This window comes from Prionailurus viverrinus, chromosome D4, assembly GCF_022837055.1.
Source record: "Prionailurus viverrinus isolate Anna chromosome D4, UM_Priviv_1.0, whole genome shotgun sequence".
Taxonomy (NCBI): domain Eukaryota; kingdom Metazoa; phylum Chordata; class Mammalia; order Carnivora; family Felidae; genus Prionailurus; species Prionailurus viverrinus.
In genome coordinates, this window is record NC_062573.1 from 90077649 (window position 1) to 90096230 (window position 18582).

At 51.8% G+C, this 18582-nt stretch overlaps 1 protein-coding gene across 8 annotated transcripts in view; it reads right to left on the bottom strand.

Moving 5' to 3' along the window:
* Positions 1-18582, bottom strand: part of RAPGEF1 (Rap guanine nucleotide exchange factor 1) — a 132746-nt gene that overhangs the window by 97746 nt on the left and 16418 nt on the right. The window contains exon 1 of one of the 8 annotated variants that reach the window (XM_047830905.1): positions 12845-13205. The exons of the other annotated variants lie outside the window; for them this stretch is intronic. Coding sequence (XP_047686861.1) covers positions 12845-12908 — 64 coding nt within the window. The 5' untranslated portion in view covers positions 12909-13205. Of the gene's footprint in view, positions 1-12844; positions 13206-18582 lie in introns of those variants that run through there. 8 annotated transcript variants of the gene reach the window in all.

The window sequence follows — 18582 nt, forward strand, 5'->3', positions numbered from 1 at the left end:
TAACAAGACGTCGCCGTCTCCATTCCAGTCATGCCAGTGTCCTCACTGTTCCCGGAACACGCCTACCTGGTCTCCCTGCCTGCAAGGCTAGTCCCTCAGACGTCTGCTTGGCCCACGCCCTGTCCTCCTCCGTGAGACGCATCTCCCTGTCCCCGTGAGGCCACCCTGTGTGCCCTAGTAAACTCTGCAGTCTAACCCCCCAGGCCTGGGACCCCTGACGCCCCTCATTCCGCTTCCCATGGCACTGATCTCCTCACAGTCTTTGTAGCCCACTGGTGGATGGTGTTTATTAGCCACTGTCCACTTGCCCCCACTGGAAACCTACGTTCCACGAGGATGGAGGTCTGTTACCTAAGTGACTAAAACAATGCCCAGCACACAGCAGGTGCTCAAATCAATATCCATTAAACACACGCGTGACCGCGCCTCTTCTCAGCTACCACCACTCATGCTTGGGGAGCACGTCACGCTCGCCTGCCTCCAATTCCGTAAGACTCTTCAGCTCAAATGCCCACCAGTGATCAGACGGCCTAACTCCTGGGTCAAATTCCTGAGCCAGAACCAAGCGGCCCAGCTCATCTTTCCAAGGCAGGCCACACGACACAGGTCAATGCCCAGCTGCCCAGGGAAGAGCCATTAAGTACAGAAGGTCCTGAGGGCAAATCTGAAAAAGAGCAAGGCCATCTAGAGCAACCGAGTGGGGGAGGCACAAGTTCTCCACGGGGGGCAAGGGCACTGCTGTGCCGAGCGGAGTGCCGTGGCACGTACCAGTGACAGCCTAGAAGGGCTTGGGAGCCGGTCAGAGCAGAGCAGACGTTGAGCCCTCAGTACGGACCCTGGCGGGAGCTGTGGCGATGAAGAGGAGTACTTCCGTGTCTCGCCCACCCAGGAGAGCTGGGTTACTCGCAGGTAACCATCCCACCCATGAACACACTTGGTGACACAGTTAACTGGTACGGATGCTACTACTAAGGAGGAATTGACTGGACTCGGCAGGCAAGCAGGCATTCCTTAGGCTTCCTCCCTGTTCCCTTTTCACTGCCGAGGATTTCATAATCACCCACAGACAGGATGATTTAAATGAGCCAGGGGGCCCGGCTCAGGGTCTCTGACAAAGCTGCAGCCCAGGTCTTGGCCAGGGCTGGAGGAGCGGTGTCCAAGCTCACCGGCCCCCCCACCCTCGTGCTGTTAGCAGGGGGCCTCTCCTCCTTCCCCAGAGCAGAGGATCCCCGGTGGCAAGGAGGCAGAACCCTCCCCCTCCCCCCGCCACAGTCAGAACCCACCTCCAGGCACCCCTGCAGCGGTCACACGACCAGCCAGGGACAACTGGAGGGTACTGGAGGGACAACGCGGGAGGGTACTACGTCTGGGCTTGTGGATACCAAGGGGCAGGGAACACGGGGCCATCTTGGAGGCTGTGAGAACAGCCAGCCTCCAAGATGGCCAACAGAACACCAGGGGCTGTTCGTGTAGACCACGGCCTGCTTCTGAAAGGCTCAGAGCTGAGGGTTGTACAAAAGAAAACGAAGTACGTGTGGCCTGCAAAGCCAGTGTTTAGTATACGGCTCTCTGTAGAAAGAGTTTGATGGCCCCTGATGTTATTACAGATTTAAGGGGGTTCAGGAGTAATCCTGACGATATGCCACGTTCCCTTTACGCCCTGATTTCCGAAACTAACCCGCAGGTAAACGATTCTACTGACGTAGGTGCTCAGCAAACCGCAGCTCTGGGTATTATAATGTCAACCACTAAGAAATGTACCTGAGCAGGAAGAAAATAATCAACGGTACCTGGCCCATAAGTAGGAGCTTGATAAATACAAACTCAGGGAACGAATGACTAAAAAATACAAGGATGCATCTTCGAAGTAGAGAGTAATCGTGAAAGTATGAGAAATCTTCAACAAATGACTTACGACATAAGCAAGACGTGACTTTTGCTTTTGTATAGTCATTGCAGCCACGGCGGAGATGTGCTGAGGGCCAGCTCTAGGCCAAACACTCCCTCATTCACTCCTCCTCATGCTCTGTCAGCTACGTGTTACTAGTTGCCTTCCTTTTATAGACAAGCAAATAGAAGCTGACAGAAATTAAGTAACTTCCCCAAGGTTACATGATAAATAAGTTGCAGGACTATTTACTCTTACTGCAAGGGGTCTAAGAGTAAAGACCGACCGTGCGACTGTGCGTCTGGAGTCCCATGTCTCTGCGTCGTCGTGAGCTTGCGGCGAGCACAGCAGACAGACAGACAGACGCCCTGCTTCCTACCCAGCTCGATCGGATCCTCACCAGGGACTTTAAAGAAGGGCAAAGCTCCCGGGCTCCCCATAGGCAAGGTTAGAGAGACTTGAAATGCTCGATTTCATCTAATTACTCATTATCTGCTCTCTCGGCCCAAAGAGAGCTTTCAAAAATTATCTTCACTGTGGTTTGCTTTCAAAGCAAGTATCATCTCTTCCGAGACGGTGCAACCAGCACCCAGACCAGCCATCTCTCCAGCTGCCTTCCCAGTGCACTGAGTGGGGGGCAGCTGCTCTGACACTGGACTGGGGGGACTCTGGCTTGCTGCACGGCCGTCAGACACACACGGGGAGCCCGCTGCGCACAGAACTGCACTCTAGGCCAACGGTTTCCGACGGGGACATGAGCAGACACTGTTCTCCCTGAGTGGTCTGCTCACCTCAGATTCATGAACCTGAGGGAAAATGACTTGCCCAAGGCGATAAAGCCAGCGGCAGGGCCAAAGTTTCCTGACGCTGATGCTGTTTTTTCCACTGTTTGCAGTCTGCTCTTGGAGAGCCTGAAATCCAGCTGGTTGAGGAGACAGATGTTGATTATGACATGTTCTGGAGGGAGGAGGAGACCTGAGCAGAGGGGGTTAACCCTGGACTAGAGGCAGGAGTCCCAGTGTCAAGGACAGAAACAGGCAGGGATAAAGGCAGACATCGTGTCAGGAGGCCTGGAGGCAAAGGGGGTTTGAAGGAAGCCTCGCAGACGGTGATGACCGTGTGGACAGGCTGCTACAAGAACAGGAGAGTCAGCTGACCCGGGAGAAGAGGAAAGACTGTCAGAAGCACTGGGGGTCCAGCTGGGAGTGGAGACGTGAGTTTCTGTCAACAGAAGACCTAATTACACACACCGCCGTGTCCTCAACGGGAGTCTAATAAGTACAGCTGTCTGATCTCCACACGGTAAACACGTATACCGCGTAACACAATCACCGCCCTCGGTCCGTTCTTATAGGAGATAATGATCATTGACAGAAATATCATTCCCTTGCCTAACACGAAAATGAGGACTTGACCCTGCAGTCAGCTCTCGGACAGCAAGGCCATCGGCAAGGCTGGACAGAGAAGGGGCTCTGCCATCACAGCGACCACAGACGACGGTCTGGGCCCCAACCCTGCCACTTGGCGGCGGTGTGGTCTTGAACAAGTCACGGGACCCTCACCGGAGCCGTCTCCCCATCTGTGAAATGAAGATGATCCCACCCACCACACAGAAGTCATGCTTGGCTCACAGGGGCCCGAGTGTGCCCCACCTGCTGTCCACACCTCCCGGCAAGGTGGCTTTGGGCACCTCCCATCGAGAGGTGGGGCCCCTCTCCCTTCTCTGTGAATCCCGACTGGCCTTCGGACTTGCCTCCACCAGCGACAAGAGCTGGTGGTGACGCCGTGCCAGTTCCAACCCGGGCCTCAGCCCCTGCACGCCCCGCTCCTAGGAAACCTGCCAGATGCCAGGTGAGCCGCCCCGCCCGCCAGCCCGCCAGAGGCCCAGACACGAGCCCTCCCGGCAGCTGGCCAGACACACGAGGGACCCCAGCGCACAGTGCCACCTGCAGGACCACGAACTAGACAGAGAGCCAGCTGTCGTTTCCAGAGTCACCGAGTGCCGGGGCGGCGAGTCGGGGCCGACCACGTGTGAGAACAGAGCTCGGTAAGCAGCAGGCTTCTCCCCTGTGCGGCGACTCTCCCCGTCAGTCAGACCTTCCTTGCCCATCGGTCTTCCCGACCAGCATCCAATCGTGCCCTTCTTCTTCCCTTTTCAAACAAAGCTTTCCCTTGGCCCCGCCGCGTCCATCGACTACCGCCGCGCCTTGGCTCCCCCCTGAAGCAAAACCCCTCAGAGAATCGACCATGCTCAGTGTCTCCGTCCTCTCTGCCCGTTCTCTTCTAAGCCCCCTTCGCACCCAACAAGGCACCGAAACCTCGTGTCAAGGTTCCCAGGGACCAGCGCAGGCAAGTCCCAGTCCCCGTGTGACCTGGCAGATTTCACTCCAAGCAGCATGACCCACGCCCCGTGCTCCCTCCTTCCTATCACACTTCCTCCTACCTTACTAGCGGGTCTCTCTCTTCTCCTCGCCCTCCGAGTGCTGGAGCGCTGCAGGCTCCCCAGTCCAGCCCCCCCCACCCCTTCTCTCACTCACTTCCGTCATAATCTCATCTAGTCTCACAGCTTCAAACACCGCCTTTATGTCAAAGACTCGAGGCCTCGGCTTTCCTGAACTCCAGATCTTACAGCCGACTGCTGAAGGGCCATCTCCCTCGAGATCTCTAAAAGCCGTCCCGAACTCAACTCAAACTCCTCTCCAACTGCACGAAACACAGCTCCCAGTCTCCACCGCTACCCCCGATCTGCTCCGCTGGCCCTCCTCCGTTTACAAGGGACAGATGCTCAGACGGTCAGTGAATCCCACGGGCTCTCCCCCTTCAGTCTCCGTAGAATCACCTCCACGGCCCTACATAATGTGCTACTCCCTGGCCGCACGTCTCATCACTCTCTAGAGTCCACGGTCTACTCCAGCCACGCCTGCCCCATGGTCTTCCTCATCAGGCCTGTGCTCCCTCCCTCTCAGGCCCTCTGCACCAGTGACTCCTGCTGGAGTGCTCCCGCTCAGCGGCAACTTCCACACCTTGCTGCCGAGTGCCCCTCGCTCACAGTCCTCCTCGCTGACGACCACCCCCAGCCTTGGACTTCCTATCCCCCTCCCTGCCTTCTCTATACAATGGATTTCACTTATTTATATATACACTATAAAATCCAGGGGGCAGTGAGGTCCTATTTTTTTCATTGGGCATCCCCGTGTCCAAAACAGTGCCCAACACAGGTCCCACTCAATAAATATTTGTTGAGTGGATAAACATCCATCAATCAATGAATGAATGACTATAGAAAATGGAGGCTTTTTTTAGTACACTGTCCCATTTAACAGTCAAGGAAGGCTATTTAAGGCTTCTGTATTCAACAGTGCCAGGTTCTTCAAACCTCCATCATCTATCTTCTCATTCCTGTAGTGATGGGAAGGACTATTTTTATCAATAAAGCCCTGAATGTGTGTGTGGTGGACTAGAAACCAGAAGGCTCAGCTAAGTAATTCCGATTATAAAGGTGAAGCAGCTAGAAGATGATATTTCAGTCTTCTTCTGACCTGAAAATTTGAATTTTTTTTTTTTTTTGTAACTGGCGAACGACCTGTTTCAGAGCACCAGAGGCATAATGACGACAGAAGAGAGCACCCAAACCGAAAAAGACCCCACAGACCAGGGGTTGGCAAACTTCTGCCTGTAGCCCCAATCCCGCCAGCCTCCTGGTTGTTGGTGCAGGTTGCTTATTTATAGCCTGCAAGCAAAGAATTTGGTTTTCACACTTTGAAACAGTTTCATTTTAGCTGGTTATGTAAGCACCTACATGCCTCTTGGCCCTGCAAGGTCTACAAGAGTCGCTATCCGGCCCTTTAAGAAACTGACCCATCCGTGACCTAGATGAGCCTCCTCGGCTGTGGTCCACAGAGTCTCCAGAAACAGCCATCTGGTATTTCAGCATGAAGTGACTTCTGAAATCAAGTGCCCTATAAGCAATTGCCAAAGTGTAATTAGATTTAAAGTGGCCACTGGCCATTGTTATGATCTAAGGCAATGGTGACACCCTCCCCACAGCTGGGAAAGACGTGGTCAAACACGGAAGCGTATTGTGTGCCTGTTCCCAGGGTAAAGCATACCGTAAAGCCAACGGCTAGGGATAGATATTGTTCTAAATTTGGAAATATCTGATGACAAAGCGAAGTTTCCTTCCCTTTTCTTACCCCACCCAAAACAACACCCCACACTTCTCACGAGAAAAATTCCTTCACACTTACGTTTCCATTTCCTACATCTGATCTTTCACTTCACAAAAAACTGACTTATGGAAGAGCCCACTATGTATGCAGATCTTCTAGTACCACACCTGGCATAAAGGAAGCGATCAGCATCACTGTAACGTTACATCCCAACCCGTTACTATTATATCGTTACATATGTTACTGCGTTATATCGTATACTGTATACACGATAGATGCGACATATAACGTATCACATATACAACGTACTGGACACAACATATGCTACAGCTTGCAAATATATAACATAAATACAAAATATGTAATCATAATATACACAATACGTTGTACTGTTTTGTATCTTTATTACGTACATTACTACACCACTGGTATATTACTACCCTAGCACAGGAGACCCTAAGCCACAAACTAGCTGCAGGACTTCAGACAAGTCACTTCACTTCTCTAAGCCTCAATTTCTTCATTAGTTAAATTAGGGGATCATTTAGGAATTTTTTTTTTTTTTTTTTTATCATTCTCTTCTAGCTGAAGACATCTGTGACTCCATTAGCATGGTAAATAACCTCTGCTTCATCAATTTCTTTTCTCCCATCCTGAAGCCTATTTATGGTCACGTCCAGCCGTGGCTTGGAGCCTCGCCAATGAACAGGCATCACCTTCGTCCACTGTATTTACCCTAACACCCGAGGCCTGCACCTGTTGACTCAAACCTCCGTGGCAGCACAGTTTGACAGCAACATCCCCGTCCGAGTAACAACTGAGCTGGCAGCCCATCACAGGCAAGCAGTTGGGGAAAACGGTTCTCGGAGGTTCGGAGAGAGCCCTACAGAAGCGGAGAGGAGGAGGGGCTGGGTCATTCGTCACGCGGCCTAACGGTAATCATTACACTAACCGTGTTACCAACACTTGTGGGCTCACTCTTTCCCTCTCACATGAGGAAACCGAATTATTTAATACTCACTCCTCCCTGGGAGGCAAAAGACAAAAAGCTGTGATGGTAAATGGCTATCCTTAACACAAAATCTCATGCCTCTCTTCCATGAAACTTAGCACCTGAATGAGATTGAGTCAAGTTCCATGCAAAGGACAATGAGAACACAGAATCTTAAAAACAGATTCTTAAACTGATAATGGGTTTTGAACGCCCACGCCCTTCTCTGAACCCCATGCCATTAGGTAACTCATCACTCTGCATGAGTAAATACAATCTAAGTTTTACAAAAGAAACAATTCCGAAATGATAATACTCAGTGCTGATGGGCTTGTGGCTAATGGACAAACTGGTGCATCGCTCGTGACAATGTTGACAGATATGTCCCTTAGAGCCTTAAAGCTAATCTCCTACAAGCTTGGCTTGGGAAGTTTACACTGGGACCTCACCTTAAGGAAATAAAATCATCCAAAAGAACCACAAATACGTATGAGTGAAGCGACTTGTTGTTGCCTCTTGCTTATAACAGCAAAAAAGGGGAAATAACTGCGATACTCAGCAGCAGGTAAATGATTTAATACGTTACAGAATACTAACGTAACGGGATGGTACAGTCATTACGGTAGTTACGAGGACCACACAGAGGCATGAAATAAAAAAATGATTTGCACATGGTTACAACTCCATGAAAACTACGCATGCACGGGCAGCCGCTCCGGAAAAGATTACCAGTCGGAGCTCATACTTCTGCTCTCTTTCAGGCCCTTTAGACGCTCAACATGCACTTTCTTCTTTGCATTTGGTCCATTTTTCCCAATCTTTTCTTTAATAACGTAACACCTTTTCCATTAAAGTAAAATGTAATTCCTCTGTCTGCAACCTAAAAATACCACCAACGATAAACACTACGTGCCAGGAGTTGTTGTAAGCACTTTACAGGCACGATTTACAGATGAGAAAACTGAGGTCTCGAAGTTCACTAAGATCACAATAAGCCAAGCAGCACGATGAGGAGCAAGGGTTCGGCCCCGGCATCTAGGCTCCATAGTCCACACTCCTAGCCACGATGCGGTTATGGAAAAACACCGCAACGTGACAGTACTCAGAACAGGAAGATGGACTGTGCTGATTACTTGCATATTCTAGTTAACGAGGAATAGTTCACTTGTGTTGGGTCCCACAATAACCATTTTCAGAGAAACGCAACGCCACAAAAGCCGCCTGTGCCCCCAGTGCTGAGCACAACGGAAGCCTTCTCCGGACACTGAACACCCAGAGAGCTTGCAGATAGGGACGGCAAGGGCCAGTGCGGGCGGTCGCTGACTCACAGACCTCACCAGCACCTCTGCGATCACCTGACCTGTGATCGCTCACAGTTGAGAGAAGGAAACAGGCAGAACTGTCAAACACACTGCTAGCTGGGGCTGCACAGAGCCAGGCCCATGGTCCATATCCGTGGATGTATGATAAGAAGAAGGACTATCACTCATTACGTGCTCACTGCCTGCTAAGGGCTGTAACCCCCTTACGTGAATTACCTCATCTACTTCTGTCAACGGTCCCTCGAGTAGGTGTTATTATTAATCTCACGTAGAGACCAGGATCGGGCTTGGAAGTGTGAGGTCACGTGGCTGGCCTCCCTCAGCTAGAAGGCACGGAGCCTGGTGGCCTGAACGTAGCACCCAGTGCTTGCCCAAGAGGCTGACACAGGCACCACTGTGGTCCCAAAGCAATGGAAGAAAGGCCAGAAAATGGATGGTGGGAGGTGGGCCGGCTTCTGCTCTGGCCAGAAAAGCCATCAGTGTAACTGCCTGGCACAAAGGTGTCCGGGGCCTGAGACGCTTCTTCACTACCTAGCTTGGAGTGGCAAGTCTAAGCACCGTTGCGGACTGGAATCCAACCAGTTGGGACCAGGGAGCATGTGGAATCAGCGACAAGTCCCGGACTCCCTACCTCCACCCCCACCTCAGCCAGCCAATCTCCTTCCCAGCTCCGCAAGCACCCCCCTCCGGGTCCCATCCCCCCCCCCCCCGGGGGGAAAGACACTTTTTATATATAGTCAGGGCTTCCACTGAGGGTGTTAATTTCATCCACTCACACCCAGCTGAGTACAAACATGCAAATCATCAAACATTTTCCATTTACCAGGCTGGTATGGCCCTGAGCTGCTGGGATTTCTGAAGGAGATAACAATTCCATTTGCAATGGCTGCTGCAATGTTTGACTCCCAAGGAAACTCGTGCCTGCGTTATACTCCCCAAAGCCAAGACGACCATTGCAAGCAGCTCTTCAAATTAATTCTTAAAAAGGAAGAATGAACGAATGAACGAACGAGTCTTCTGACAGGGCAGGATTACAGGCGCATTTTAAAAGTTCAATTTAGCTCTAAATGGAAGGTTTCACCAGCTGTTTCGGTCAATGGATCAGCAACTAAATATTCACTATGATTTGAGTGCTTTTGGTGAAGCAATCTTTTGCACTGTGAACAATCCTCAATAGATTTGCTCTGTAAATTCAGAACCGCCGTGGGATAGAGGAAGATGTACCTATTTTCACCCCCGATGTCTCCACTTTAGCAGGAAGGCAAAGAATGGACACCTCCAGGTCCCCGTAACCAGCACACAGGCCAGCATCGGTGGCTACCATTTACTGAGCACCTACTCTGTACCAGGGCCCAGGCTCCGCCTTTCATACCTCCTTTATACCCATGGTAACGCAGGCAGCCAGGGAGCGGGAGTTTTGCCACCAAACGCACTCATGGAAGGCATCAAGTGACACCCCCTCACCAGTGTGGGAGACAGAACAAGGGTCCCAACAGAGAGCCTTCAGGGGGTTTACAATCAGTGTATAAAACAGATCAATAAAAAAAATACCTGCGGTGAGGGCTGTAAGGAAATAACACAGGAAGGCGCCGTCATTTGGAGGAACCGTGGGAGGGAAGGGCAGTGAGGCCGCGTGGGATTGCAAAATCCCCTTGTTCAAGGTCAGATGGCAAGCGTGGGGTGCAGCTCTCGCTGGCTGGAACTCTTAGGATCACACCGGAAGCCACTGCCTTATCCTACCTCCCATCGCGCGCGCGTGTGTGTGTGCACGCGCATGTGTGTTTGGGGGCCTGCTAGAACTCACTATGGGACTGCAAATAACTCACACTTATCAACCACTGCAAGCACCCAGCACTGCAAAAAAAGCAAGCAGTACTGTTTGATCCTTATGTGTGGGGTTCTGAGAGCCATTAGAAAAACAAGAATAAGACAGGGGTATAATGCTGGTCCCCTCAAAGGCTGTGCGCTGCACGCTGTTTAAAATCCTTAGACGTCTCTCTGCCAGGTGTAAAATGCTCTTTAGGGGGACAGCTGGCAGAGGGGGTAAGATTTGTGTTTCTTGCACTAATATCCTGTCACTTGATTTTTCAACTTTCCAGGTGTACAACCTGGAAACAGAAATGTAAATGATCTAAAGGGCAGATAGTGATTCCCTTTAAATTTGCTTTCAGAATGTACTCTGAGCTCGACCTTCCTAATCACAAATGTCTGGCTCTGGTTAAAGTCTGTATTCCCGGGAGCCCCTGCCACGGCTGGGCCACAGACGGGCTGGAGAAGTCAGGGGCAGCCTAGGCTGTTTGTACCAAACGCACACAAGCACGCGTTTCCCGTTCCCTTGCCCCCAAAGCAGACACGGACACCATCCTGCTCTGCCGTGGAGCCTGGAGTCCCCAGTCATCCACCGGGACTTGACAGCCACGGTGAGTGTGGACCGCGGAAAATGCATGCAGATCAGGGTCACAGTGGTGCCTGGGACTCACTCGATCCGGTTCGAAAATCCCGTTTCCAAAACATCAACAACCTTTAAAGACAAAGACGAGCAACGGTGAAGGACTGCCCCCCACCCTTGCTCCTGTGGGTCCTTGGCAGGCGCGGCCGGACTCTGGATCAGGGAGAGGCACTGCTCTCCCTGGTCTAAGCTGCACAGACAAACGCACCCGACACTGGCAAGGACGTGCTCCTGGCCAGCAGGGTCCAGGCAGACAGAAACCGGGGCAGGGAGCGGCTGTTCCTCTCCGCCCAGCCGGCCGCGGGCCCCGCAGTGCCCGCCAGCACCGCGCCCCCACACCCCTCTCATGGAAACTACTGGACACAAACACACAAACTGCAAAATGCAACACAGGCGGGGAACCCAGCTGCTTCCAGTGGAAATTTTAAGAAGTCTTAACTCTTCTACATCTTTCTAAGGAAAACCAGAGACTATCTGAAAACAAATACGTTAAATTCCCGTTATAAAAGCTGTGCCTCTGAGTTAACGGATTTTTACGACGATTTTCCTGTTGGCAGCCAGAGATACCAGCCCTGATACGTGGCCCTGAGCAAGAGCGGGGGATCCCGACCCACCTCAGTGAATACCCGCGACCGCTAAGATTCATGCTACGGAAGGGTACCGCACTACGGCGTGACCAGCAACCGTTTTTTCAATGGTTCCCCCACAGTGAGTAAAAACCCATTAACAAGAGTAGAGCAAACCTCACCCGTCCATTACTTGGATTCTATCACTTGTTACACTTGTCCCACTTCGCTTCCAGGTATGTGCACATGCACTCATTCACCTGCGCCATTTTGGAGCAAAATTACAGGCCACAAAGCTCTGCCCCTAAGTACCTTAGTATGACTATCCCCCAAAAAGGACTTTCTCCTACATGACTCCTTGCCACTATTACACATAATGAAGCTAGCAACAGTCCCCAGGTGCCCTCTACTACCCAGCTCACGTTCAAGTTTCCTGAGCTGTCCCCCAAATGTCTTTTATCACCGTTCTGCTCAGACCCAGACCCGATCAAAGGCCACTAGGGAGGACTCCTTTCACAGTAACATGCTGGACACAGAATGAGTGGTATAAAGCCAGAGAGGCTGGAACTTGACATTACGTTAGCAGCCTACCTAGTTTTCCCTTTTAAAAAGAAAAATAAATAACCCATAACCTGACCACGAAAGACAACTACTGTCAACCTTTCCGTGTATTTTCTCCCAGGTTGTATTTTCTGCATAAACACATACCCATGGATACAGCTGCAATCACACAGTCTTGCTGCTGGTCAAATGTTACCTCCATTTTTTGCGGAGTGGAGGTCAAAGAGCCATGACCCTTAGTCCTGGGGGCCAGCAGCTGGTCTGAGGGGTTGATCACAGTGAAAACAGCAGTCAGATGCGCTGGAGGACCAAGGTGCCCGGGGCCACGGTTCAAAGGGCCCCCAGGCCCAAGTGCTCTGTGGCAGTGCCTGTGGCCCACGGACCTCCTCCTCCTCCTTAAAGTGGACACTGACACAGGGCCCTTGAAAGGCACAGAGCAGGCGTGAGCAGGCGTGGGCCCGCATCACGGGTGTCTGGGACGGGTAAGCATGAGGTTTCTTATGGAAAGTACTTTGGAGTCTATGGGAGAAAAATGTTATATATTCAAAAGCTGTTAACATTCTCTCCCCAAACCGTTCCGAAAGATTCAAACTCCCGGATATCAACATTTTTATCCGGCATATTTTTTAAAGCTTAAAATTTTCAATCAGCACACCTGCTGCACGGAACACAAACCTCAAGGTGAGCTACGTTCTCGGCCGAGTTGTGACGTCATATTGACATACGAATCGTTTTATTCCTTAGGACGGTTAATTTTCTTTAGACTGGACTATGCTGCACTGAGTGCTTTTCAGTGTGGAAGGTGTTTCCCAAGCAGTTTCAGCTCTGGTTCTGAGCCAAAATATCCCAACGAAGGCTGCCTCCTTCCTCCTGGAGAAGAGGTCCAGGGCCTCCTTACCTTGTTTCCAGGGGCACAGACGGCTTCGTTTCCGGGGCTTCTGTTTTTCAGCAGCATTGCCCATTCTAAAGCCAGGGGCTCAGAGGGTTCTCCCAAGCCCAGGTGTCTTCGCTGAGCAGCAACTGAGGACCAAGGCACCGGCTGAAAGGGGCTTCATCTCTCAGACATCCCAATCACCCAGCAGCGAGCCCTGGCACACTCTTGCAAGAAAAACCTGATTTCTGCTCTGAGAGGTCTTTGCCTCCCGCCTTTCAAACTCCCTTCACTCCCAGGGAGGAAACCAGAAGGAAAGGCTTGTTATTGTCCTACCGGCGGGTCCCGTAACCGGTCGGTCTATATTAGGAAGCTCTTCCACGGCCTTCCTTTGGCGCTCTATTACTCATCGGCACGGTAGCGGCCTCAGAGTGAACTGTATTTCCAAACACTTTCCACGCTGCCTTTTCCTGGGGGAGGAGTGGGCAATCAGGTGACCAAGAAGCTGAAAGTCAGAAATGGACCGAGTTTGGGTGCACCATCAGAAACATTTTCCAGGCTGAGCTTTAATGGGTTATTCCTAACGACAGGCCTTTCTCTTTATCTTCCCCTATGCCCAGAAAGTTGACATTTGAATCATTAGGGGAGGTCATGATTCCTTGAGAAGCAGCTGGACCACAGGGTCCTCATTTCAAAGTTGTTCTCTCAAGCAAATTTCTAGTTCATTTGTAAGGCTCATCAGTAAGTCAACTGTTTCTAACTTGGGATGCGTTTTCTTATGAATGTGGCCAGTGACCCACCTCTGGTCCGCACGTTAGGGAGGCAATACGGGACTCTGACAGATGAGCTGAACGGACAACGCATTGCTACCAGAAACAGAGCATTCACCGCACGGCCAATACGATGTGGCTCCTTGCTTCACACAAAGGCTTCGGGGATGCCGTGGACGCATGTACCATATAATCAGACTCTATGTGACCGCATGTTCAGTATTGAGGCATTACTACGGCAGCCCAAATCACTCACAGAAGGGCAGGGCCCACCAAGCTCCTCCCCTGCACTACAGATGGGGGGGGTGGGGGGGTGGGGAGGGGATCAGGGCCACCACCTGGTGAGAGAGCGTAGTTCCATCTGTATCCTTGCCTAGGAAATCCCAGTACCCATTTCCTCATGACTGGAGGAGGAAGGAGGGCAGTGGGAAGGTGCTGGCCCTGGAGGACAGTGGGCCTGGTTTGAATCTCTGTGAGCACTTTCAGCTGGGCAACTTTGGGGCAGGAACCTAACCTCTCTGGTCCTGAGTTTTTGACTTATGTAAAATGTGTACAATTATGCCACCTACTTCAGAGGGCAGCGAAAAAGTTAAATATGATGTTGAAAGAGTGCCTGGCACATAGCAGATACTCTTAAAGGATAGTTGTTTTTATTATTTTATTAAAATCTATAAACATCCAGCTTCAGATATATTAAAGAAAACTTATTTACCTGCACAAGGGTTTTTGTTTTTTGTTTTTTGTTTTTTGTTTTCCCCCCATATCAGAGGAAACGTGCTGCAACGTTCTGGTAGACAACTCATTTCTTTAGCGCAAATAAAATTTCACCTATGACGTTTGAACTATCAGAATAACACCTTAGAATGTGGAAAGTGACCTAAAGCAGGGAGGTGATGCCGTGGCTGCCGAGGTTCTGAAGCATCTTACAGAGAACCCTCCCCTCCGCACAAGGCACTGCTGGATTTCCTGCAGGGCATGAACACTCCTGGAGGGAAATTAAGAGACAAATCACGGGGAAAGGCAAGTGACGGCTGTAATGTGCACATTCACCTCCCCCCAAGGGGCCAGGAGACGGAGGCAGGTGCCCGGCAGCTGACGCGAGGCTTTGTGCGTGGACTTTGTCTGCTCGGAGGAAAGTCTGATGTTGGTCACTTCCCCCCTGGAGAAAAATACAACAATATGAGGAAGCACCAGGCGCTGTGGGAAGGCTCCAAGTGGGAGTTGCAGCTCAGCCCAGAACATAAACAAAGGGGAACGACCAGCCTGGAGGTCAGGCTCAGCAGGGCACTGAGGCAGAAAGTCTGGGAGCCAGTCTTCTGGGCCCTCTAGGCCCTGCTTTGAAGTGACGTCCCTGCCCAGGCCCAGAGGAAATCAGCCAAGGCAAAAAAGAAAACAAAAAACAAAAAACAAACAAAAAACAACACATCTTGTGCAGAGTGCCACAGGAAGCACAGAGCACAGACTGGTATTTTCTTCTGACACGCTCGCACGGCCACACGTCAATCACAGAATGTGCGGTCGGAGGCACCTCAGGGGTTCACCTAATAAATACCAACACAGAGCTTAGGGAGAGTCAGATAACATGTGCTGAGAGGTTCAGGGTAAGGGAAGCATGTCTAGCAGGGCGACCTAATCTAATCTCAGAGGTCAGGGAAGGGTGACACTCAGAGGGTGAGCAGGAATCGACCAAAGGGGTGAACAGCACTTTGTGCAGGGGCAGCACGTGCAAAGGCCCTGTTGAAGGCGGAGGTACATAAATGGGGGGACGTAAAGGGGAAGTCAGCTGGGAAGGGCCTTACGGGTACAGCGCTTGGTCTCGTGGGCTTCAGGGGGTCCTGAAGTGTTGGCCAAACCATGAGTGTTCATTTTGGGAGAAGGAAAGTCCACGGCTGTCATCGAAGTCTCAAAGAGTTCCAAAGGTTAAGATTCACATCCCTCTCGTTCCAAAATGAGGAAAATGAGATCCACAGAGAGAAAGACGCTTCCTCAAGCTTCCACAGCCAGAGAACCCAAGTCACAGACTCCCAGTCTGGTGTTTTTCCACATCCAGCCAGTTGCCTCATTTCTGGCAGGGGTGTATCAACAACAACAAAGTACTAATCCTCACTGAATATTGATACTGTATCCAAAACAAGGCTGCTTTGTTTCAATCCGGGCAGGCCTAAAAGGGACACTCTACAGAAATGAACCCTAAAGTAAAGCCGGCCACTCCATCTTTCCTGGGGTCTAACCTAACCTGCAAACCACGAGGGGTCAGAACCTCAGATTCCAAGGCATCCCCGTGAGCCAGCTTCTGGGTTCTGAGGACCTCCACTGGGCCTGCTAGTTCACTCGAGAAGGGCAGCCACAGCAGGCCCCTCTCCGCTAACCAGCACCCGGCCTTCTGAAGAAGCTGTTCATTTGTTGTTCTTTTCAAAGTTAGGACTGGGCCAGGAATTCAATGTAGCCCAAGGGACATGAAGGGGAGAGAGCCCACACCCCTAAATGTATAATTCCACTTGGAACTGAGACTGAGACTGCTTTTTTAAAGTGAACAGAAATTAATTTTCTCCTCCGCCGCTTACTTCATGATATTTGGAATACTTGGGAAAAGTGTAAATATGCGTGGTGAACACTTCTTAAAATGTTGAGGCTTCCTGGGATACCTACAGGAGGAATTCTCAAGTGCCCGGACTGGCATTCGAGGCCCTGCAGAGTCTGGTCCCCAAGTTACCTTTCCCACCTTTCTCTCCCACGTGCCCCATGCTGGGGCCTAGCAACTCTGGCCAAACACTCAACACCATGCCCAAACCCACGCCTGCTTACCGGCACCGTACCCTACCCCCCTTCCTCTCCGGCTACACAAAAGAAACCTAACAGTCAACACCCAGCAGACGGTCAATGGGCAACCGTAAAGGGGCCCCACGATCTCTGCTCTGCTTGGACCACAGCGGTGTCAGAAGAGGGACAGGAGCCCACATCTTCCACCAGCTCTCCAGGCCTTCGGGATCGGTCGCCTCCTGCCCCGTACAGCTCCTGACTTGCAGAGACAGAGGCCCCCAGCCCGACAAGCAGCTGGCTCGCTGTGGCCTCTACCCTGAGTGGGAGGGGCTCGGGAGGGCCACCAGGGCTATCTGCTTGTGCCCTCCGAGCTCTCTGAGAAGCACACCCCTCTCCAATAAGAGGCTGAGTCTGTACCCAATACGTGCCTTTCATTGCTCAGTCCACGAAAATCGGTGGGCCTCAAGCTGTGTGCCAGGAGGCCTCCTGGGCTCTGGTGAAATAGTGGCTGACAGGAGCTTACCTCCTGACGACGGAAAAGCAGCAAGTAAGTGCCACGTTAGAAGAAGGGAAACGAAAAGGCTGGGCTGAGGGGACAGTGGGGGGAGAGTGACGGGAAAGGTGGGAGTGGCCCCCGAGTGCCATGCAACCCGGACCTGGAGGAGTCAGGGCACAAACACACACAAGAGCTTCGGTTCCCCGGCCCTTGGCATCGCCGGGCTTCCCGTCAGGACCGCACAACGGCCCAGATGCTGGCTCCACTTCTCCGATGAGAAAACCCACTTACGAGGAGGAGGGGGGAGCAACTTTCCAAGGTACGTAACCAGCAAATGACGGACGCGGCTTCTGACCCGGGCTCTCGGGAGGCGCACCCCATGCCCGGGGGAACGAACGCTCCAGGTAGACGGAACAGCCAGAGCAAAGGCCCTGAGGCAGGAGTGCACCTGGCATGCTCCAAGAACACTGGAAGGAGAAGCTCGAAAGCCTGCTCGGGGGCCAGAGTACAGGGCGCCACAGGCCACGGCAAGGACTCTGTGCTGACCTCACACCGTGACAGGAAGCTATCTGACAATCGTGAACAGGCCTGATTTGATCTAATGAATGCCAATCAGACGATCGTGAGGCAAGGGTGGAAACCAAAAAGCCAGTTAGGAAGGAGGGGGCCTCGGCAGTCCAGGGAGAGACGGTGGTGGCCCGGAACAAGTGCCAGAGAGGAGGGGATACATCAAAAAGCAAGCCCCAGAGGACTTACGGATACATCGGGCATGGGTTGGGGAGGAGTCAGGGATGAGCCTCAACACTTAGATCAAAAACGGCATTATTTCCTGCTGTGGGCACCCCGGGAGGAGCCGGTGAGGCGGTGGGTGAGGCGGAGAACCACGAGCTCTGGTCTGTGCACGTCACATGAGAACCCCTGCGAGACGTCTGGGCAGAGAGCAAGTGGGCAGTCTGTAGTTCAGAGGAGAGTTTGGGGCTGGAAACAGACACATGGGAATGACCAGTATCTGCGTGGCGTTTAGAGACACGGGCCTGAGATTGCCTGGGAAGAGAGCAGAGGACTCAGCCCCAGAACATTCCAAAATTGAGGGTCTGGAAGAGAGGATCCCGAGAAAGGAGGGCTGAGAGGGACGTGCCTTCATGTTACTGGGACACGTCCACGTGAAGACAATTCAGGAGTAGCTTGTAAACATTTACATTACACGATGCGTTTAAAGTCCTAAAGTGAATGCTGGGTGACTTTAAACATAGTTTAAAGTGTAGCATTTGGTCTTCAAGTTCCAGATGTGCAGTTTAAAGACGTCTTGCTGACGATGACTAATGTGTCAACCTAATTAATTAGCTAATCTTCCGAGGCACAGTATACAGTTAGCGTGAGAGTCATCCAAGGTTCTCCACAACTGCCAATCTTCTGGCCACCCTGTCAGCGCTAATTAGACCACCGCGGACGAGAGCACAGAGTGCCGGGGAAGCGGTGTCTACACGGTCATTCTCGGGCTGCTCACTCCTGCTTGTGGTACCAGAATCATCTTCGCTCTGTGAGGCCTTTGACGCTTACTCATTTTCTAAGGGTCTCGGCACCGAGCAGTGGCTCCGACCCGGCTCTCCCACGTGGCAGCTGCACGAGTCACGTGAACCTTTCCAGGCCTCCCTTTCCCCATCTGTAGGGTGAGGCCACCACCCCCTCCCTGCAGTGCTGCTGAGATGATTAAACATATGCACACAGCACGGCTCCTG